Source organism: Pterocles gutturalis, unplaced genomic scaffold, assembly GCF_000699245.1.
Source record: "Pterocles gutturalis isolate BGI_N339 unplaced genomic scaffold, ASM69924v1 scaffold46285, whole genome shotgun sequence".
Lineage (NCBI taxonomy): Eukaryota > Metazoa > Chordata > Aves > Pterocliformes > Pteroclidae > Pterocles > Pterocles gutturalis.
In genome coordinates, this window is record NW_010142507.1 from 5699 (window position 1) to 12598 (window position 6900).

General features: G+C 40.1%; 1 protein-coding gene across 1 annotated transcript in view; it reads right to left on the reverse strand.

Annotated features, from left to right (window-relative positions):
• Positions 1-4781: 4781 nt before the first annotated feature.
• The window catches only part of LOC104469750 (calcineurin-binding protein cabin-1-like), a gene marked incomplete at both ends in the record, with an annotated part of 16412 nt that continues 14293 nt past the window's right edge, over positions 4782-6900 (reverse strand). The window contains one exon of the mRNA XM_010084383.1: positions 4782-5127. Coding sequence (XP_010082685.1) covers positions 4782-5127 — 346 coding nt within the window. The remainder of the gene's footprint in view (positions 5128-6900) is intronic.

Sequence of the window (6900 nt, forward strand, 5' to 3'; positions counted from 1 at the left end):
CACAAACCTGCCCAGTCTGCACTAAACCCCCGGCTACGTACCGTCACCTCGCAGGCTGCAGAAGGGAAGCTGCCGCTCCTGTCCCGTTTGTTCTTACTGATCTAACGTGGTACACAGACACAACAACAGTTTTGGTTTCAAGGGATTTTCTGCACAGCGTTGGATCAAACAAATAAAACTAAAGACATTTGAAGGATAAAGATCAGAAACAGACACTATGTACTCTTCTGGAATGAATTTGCTGCGATAGCAAAGCACATCAGCATACTTCCAGAGGGGAGAGGAAAAGACACGACTGACTGGCACTGTGTGAGCACCAGGCAAGAGGGAATTCAGAAGTCATTCACAATCAGGAACCCCCTGCTGACAGTCAGCAGTGAAGTTGTTTTCAGAGTGCACCCATGGTGCAAAATAAAAAGCTTCATGAAAAGCAAGGATCAGAGAAGGGAAGTGAGAACACCAATGCCAAGGAGGCAGAAACAGCAAGAGATCAGAGAGAGCAAATGCTAGCTGAAGGCAGCCTGGCTGACTTCTATTAGTGACGTTGTGGATAGGAGCTCCGACCCCAGGATGGTACAATAGGTACAGGGTGTCAAGTACTGAAAGCAGAGTTTTTAAAGCCTTGGAGAAATTCAGCCTTGGGAACTGAGGAAGGCAGCTGCTGAAAACCAGAGTAAGTCAACAAGGAAAATGAAAGAGAAAGTAATGAAAGTAAATTGCATACAAGTGACCCAAGAAACCAGAGTAGAAGAACATGGGCATTTTAGAGGGAGTCCTCATGGCAAGTAACACGAAGAGGGCTCACGTGAGGCCACGGGTCCTTGGCCAGTCTAACCTTTTCTGTGCTTCAGCTTTCTTTGAGCCATCTGCTGAGAACAACTCTGTGCTCTGAAGTACAACTTTGAATTCAGCAGAAAAAACAAGGTAAGCCACTGATTGCAATTAAGAGGGTTGAATGTTACTACTTCCAGTCATTCAAAACATACCTGAAAGTTTTAATTGAAACCCCTAATTAAAGCATGGCGCTGTTGGCCATGCCTAATACTTTGGGCATTTTGTGTAAGCAGAGTTTTCAATACACTGAATTACAGGCTCTTAAAGTGGTTTTATCTTTAGAAATTTATGACAAGCAAATTCAGAAGACACTGAGATCAGTACATGGCTAAACCTAACTAAAGATGAGAACTTAAAATCTCCATTATTTCACTCAGACAGAAACAGGGATTGTGGATGTCCACTGATGTTTGGATATCTGTGGGGAACCAAGGTGAACCCTTGTGCCATGCACTGTTCTAATACAAAGTCAGGTGTTGTCAATGCAAAATTAGAGAGCTGACAAATTCTTTGCAGTATTTCCCTCTCCCTTAGGTAAACTGCCTCAGCTTTCTGAGAACTCAGGATCAACCTAAGGTCATGCACCAGCTGTTAAAATAAACTAAGCCACAGACTTCTGAGAAAAGATGCTCTTTGCGCCTAAAAGTACTCCTATGACTGACACTCAGTTCAAAGCCTACAGGATGAACTGCCACATTACAGCATCATTACTGACTTCTTAGGACTTATCATTTCAAAACCCTCTTTATTTTGAACATCTGTCTTTTATGGAGTCTGCTGCTGCCTACACACGCTTAAACAGTTTAACTTCATTGCTTGCTACTGCAATAGTGCTGCTTACCTTCCCATCCTCACTTACATTTATTTCTTGTGCTTCTGAAAGTCTAGTAGTTCTACAGGTTGAAGTATGTTTACAACTCTACTTGCCCTGTTGTGCCTAAGTAATGAACATCTGAAATGACAGCAGTATATTCACATGGCTTATAGAAGGCAACTTCCCTGCACAGTACAGAAAGAATTGTCTTCCTTACCTCTGAATTTCTAAGTTTGGACAGCTATATCATGACCTTGTTTTTATATTGAAATGCTTAGGCCTTAAATAGACAAAAATTTAATGAGAGGGGGCAGTGCTACTCTTCTACTCAGATTTTATATTTCAATTTGGTAAATAGCTGTCTTTAAGCAAAACACGTAACTTTAAACAATTCCAAGCATAAAAACCTTCTCTTAGTACCAAAACTCAGATGTGAATGTTTTGCTGTTCATTCCTTGTAAGAGTCATTATCAGAATAGCGAAGAAGAAGAAAATGTCAAGATTTTTCAGCAGTGTAGAACAGTATGATACTGGAACAGTGTGACAGGCTAGAGAGGGCTTACCTTAATTGTCCTGTTTTAGTTTCCCCAGAGAAAATATCAGGCTGAGCCACAAAGGCTAATACTACCATATACATTTATGCCTAAACTTAGGACGCTCTCATGCTGAAACTACCACTACCATCACTCTGCTTCTGGACTTCATCACGCTGTATTCCGTACCAGTTAGTCATGGTCTAGACAAAAATCTCACTGAAACATTTACCTAAGAAATGAGTGGCATAGCATCAAAGTTGCTTGGAAAGCCATTCCTTTATCTGGGTAAGTCACAGAAAACGACAGCAGCTAATACCCTCTGATGTGGAATACTTTCACAGGAACAAATAGACACAGGAGGAGGTGACAAGAGACAAAAAGGACGAAACCAGATTACTGTAAAAATGGGAAGAGTTTTTACAGAAACAGGTAATGAAAGGCAGATGAAAAAGGGTTATAACGGAATTACAAATACGTCTTTTTAGAGGAGGTGGATGCAGAGGTAGGAAAATTAAAAAGAAAAGAACAAGAAAGGACACAGCAGTAATTGGTGTATCTCTCAGCTAGAGAAATGACCTGTCAGGCAGGTCTGAGAGCCAGAAAGCCAGATACAACACATGCATTCAGCACTGGAATAAGAGCTCTGCAGAGAGAGGCTCTTGATCTTCAGACACAGATTCAGGGGTGTAATTCTGGCAGCTAACCCTTCCATCTCCCTCAACCAACATGATCTATAGAAAGCATGAAAGAACAATATGTAACTTCACAACCCTAACAAAGCCTAGAAGTCAAAAGATTAAAATAAATGTTCCAATCACTGCAATGTGGCCTGAGAAATCACAGAGAGGAAAGCACGTTAGAAATGGTTGTGAAAATCAAAAGAATGTGTGAGTTCTTATCTGCATTGCCATTCCTACCAGTCTGTTTATTAAGTGTACCGCAACTTCAGAGGACTCATTTTTTTTTTCCTCCCCTGTTGTCTAGGCACAAACACGAACTACTCCCTGTTGAACAAGCCTGCCAAGGTATCTTATGACACCATGCAACTCCATTCTTTAGCTTCATAAGGACAATAACAAACGTGGTTTACACATTGACTAAGCCATTCCTTCCTTATCACTCCCCTTTCCCTTCTTCCCCTCCTCAAGACGATCTCTCCCCAGACTTGTGAAAAAGGAAACTTATTATAATGCAAATTCTAATATTGGATGTTGAATTTCAATTTTGTCGTGTACTCAGAGATTAGCAAACTGGGAAAACTGACTTCTCCCTAATTTGCTCTTCACTGCTGACGACTTCAGAAGATTATGTGCATTCAGATGCCAAGGCTGACTACAGATGGAAAGAAATAAAATATCAGAAGTATACAATCAAAATTTCAGAAAGTCACAATACGAGATTAACAAAACATCCAGACCTGATCTATAGACTAGAGTCTATTCATTATTAATTAATATTATGTGCCATTAAGTCTCACAAATCTGGGCAGTACTTCCACCGTATCCTCAGCTGTCACCTCTCACAATACCTGTACATATATGGTTCATTCATAAATTTATCTGGGCTCCTACAAATTTGTCTATGGCATTTTGTGAGTAGTGTTAGGGCCCAAGCTTGTGAACAGATGGAATGAGCAAAAGCAGCAGCAGACGCTTTTTCAGACAGTGTTCCTGATAAGGTTACAAGAAAATACAGGCTATGGCAGGGGTCCTGCCACCTTAACACGCGCAGTGTCCCACAAAGAAGCAAAACTGCCTCTTTTCAGCACTCAAGACAAGTCTGAAATTGGATTTAATCTTACTTCATTCCCCGAAGTGGATCAGTACTGCCTTGCGCAGTGATTTTGACTACTGCTAGCAAGCCAGCCTGCCATGGCAGCAGCAAAAAAAGAGACAGTATTCTCATTTCATTCCTTCCTCATCTAGACAAACTGTATACAGCCAAGCACATAACACGGTCCTAAACAAATTACACGATCGTGCTATAGAATAAATAACATTTGTTCTGTTTCTTCAATCCTTTTCTGTACTCTAACCTTGCACATAACCATACTAGGGCTATAAAGAATATATTCCCAACATTCCAGTCCCGCCAGATGCTTCTTTCCTCAAATGTGAAAAGTAGCAGTGATGACACACTAACTTTTCGAACCATGTAGAAGCTCAGAATTTTCACAGGGTTATGCATCTCCACACACATACACAGGGCAGTGACAGCTAGGCATCTGATTATGTTAACCAGGCACTTGTCAGTCACATGTAGGTTGTCCATCAATTTATTTCAATTGCAATCACTTCTAACTTTTTTAAAGTTTTAAGGTATTTTAAAGAACTAAATGCTTATCTCTGAAGAGAATAAACCAAATGTTTTTATGCTACTCGAGACTTAAACTCTCTATTTAAAAGACATGACTATTCTGAAGAGCTGCTGTTCCATGATTTCGCACGCAAGTGGTCAGTCTTTTAATCTATGCTAGTAATTCAAATATGTATGAACTATGTAGATGTGCCAAATTCAAGACCACGATAAAATCTCTGTGGTCTAGTGATCAGAATTTTGAATGCGGTCTAGTGATTAGAACTCTGGCATTGGCTCACCGCATGGCCTTGGCAAACAGACCAGAGAGGGCCAAAACATTCTGTCTCCCTGAGACTTACCACGTGCCAGATCACTCACGCTGGGAGCAGTCTCTGCATTTTGACCCCGGAGATGCTCAGTGTCCCTGTGTAACTCCTGGGATGGAGGTACCGAAGATGCTGAGGAGGATGAGGAGGAAGAGGCTGGTTTGGATTTGGAATGCAGATCGTTCAGTCTCAAGAGATTTTCAGGAGCCACAGTATCAGGATTCACTGTGGTAGGATGCAGTGTGGCTGGCGTCACTGGGAAGAAGCTCTCTCTGTTGTCCTTTGTATGCTTTGGGGTTGTGGGTGTTTCTCCTGTGGACTACATAAAATGAAAAAGGGCAGGCAGAGGCAGTGAGAAAACATGTGCCAGGAATTCTGCGTATGCTACCTGCTTCAGAGACAGCTCCAGGCAGGATAACTTCTGGAGACAGAAAACACTCTCTCTAAAGCAAATATAAAAACCAGTCACTATTATGAAGAAATCTTTCTCCTTTACAGATTATTTTTCTGTTCTTTACAGCCTATTCATCAAATTAACACTGGAACTTGTATTCATATTCACGTTCACAATGCTTTATTTAACAAATCCCTCACAACATAACATACTAGCCTGAACTCCACTACTAAATGTGAATTACAAACTCCTGCCAACAGACACATTTCTTTCATTTAAAAATACATTGACAAAGCCTTGAGCTGAACAAACAGATCTGCAGTGCTTTAAGAGAGTCTGCAAATTATTAAAATAAATTCTTCTTAGTGAATTATGCGAGAAGAAATGGAGAAAACAGAACAATGTATTTGCCTGCAAAATAAGTGATCAGCCTAACCCCAAATCATAAATTTCCAATAACTGCAGAACTGAGTAACACTGGGGTCTGGTTTGGAACAATGCTCTGGAAGATCTGTTGCCTTTGCAGAAGTAACAACAGCACTAAGAGTGATGCTTTTCTCCAAAGCCAGGGCTAAGAATTTAATGCAGTGTCATTCACTACACAGACAGAGGTAGAAGGGCGACATAAATCCACCAAAGAAGAGAACCCATAAAACGGGTATCTCCTCTATAATTTTTATCAGCAATCACACAGAGTATTCTTGCCTGTGAGGCCACAGAATGCATTTATTTAATGCTCTTTACAGTCTTCATTTAATGGAGACTTACTGGACCATAAACGATACGGTTGAATGGAATCCTCAGCTGTCGAACTGTCTCACACCTCTACCTCTCACACTGCTACTATGAAGAAAAACTCACGTTAACCATAATGAGAGAGTATGAGCGTTTGAAATAGAAATAAAGAGTTCTGCTGTCAAATGTAAAATCAAATTGGGCCTTAATGTCCTAGATAACCAAAGATTTATTACAATGCCAGAAAAGCCAGCAGAATTCCACTCACAGAACAGACTAAGTTTCTGCTGGAGAAATTACATATTTAAAATTCAAAGGTGGAAAGCACACAAGTATATTTTTGTTTTAAATAACTGGTGGAATGTATTTTTAAAGTTCCTGAACTTGATTAATCAACCTCTAAAAAGCAAATGATTAAAATCTGCCAGATTCTATGTACACAAAAAAAATAAAATATAGCAGCTATATTCACAACAATTACTGTGCTGGATCAAAAAAAGGTCTATTCTGCTTCCGAATGCACCAAGTTCCTGATGCTTAAAATATTAGTTCCAAAACTAAAAGTCTCAAGATGCACAAATGGGATTACACAAACCTGAGGGAAATTACACTGCAGAAGAAAGCCTTAAGCCAGGAGTGAGATCACTAGAGGAAATGTTTTCAGCTGTGATTTAGAGGGAAAACCCTTCACATCCAGGCACTTCATTAACTTACATAATACATTCAGTAGAAACTTCTCTGCTTGTATTGTATCCAACATCTTTTCAGCAGAAACACATGAAGGCACTACTAGTTAGGTACATATTTGTTAAAAATATATCTGCACCTCAAACTGTGTTTCTAAAAAAACTGCACTGCTATTTCCATAGCCAGAAAGAGCACATTTGGAAATTAACTCAGCAGGATTTGGATTGTACTCAGACGAAAAATCATTAGTGAGAGAAGGAGCACAACATAATGGAG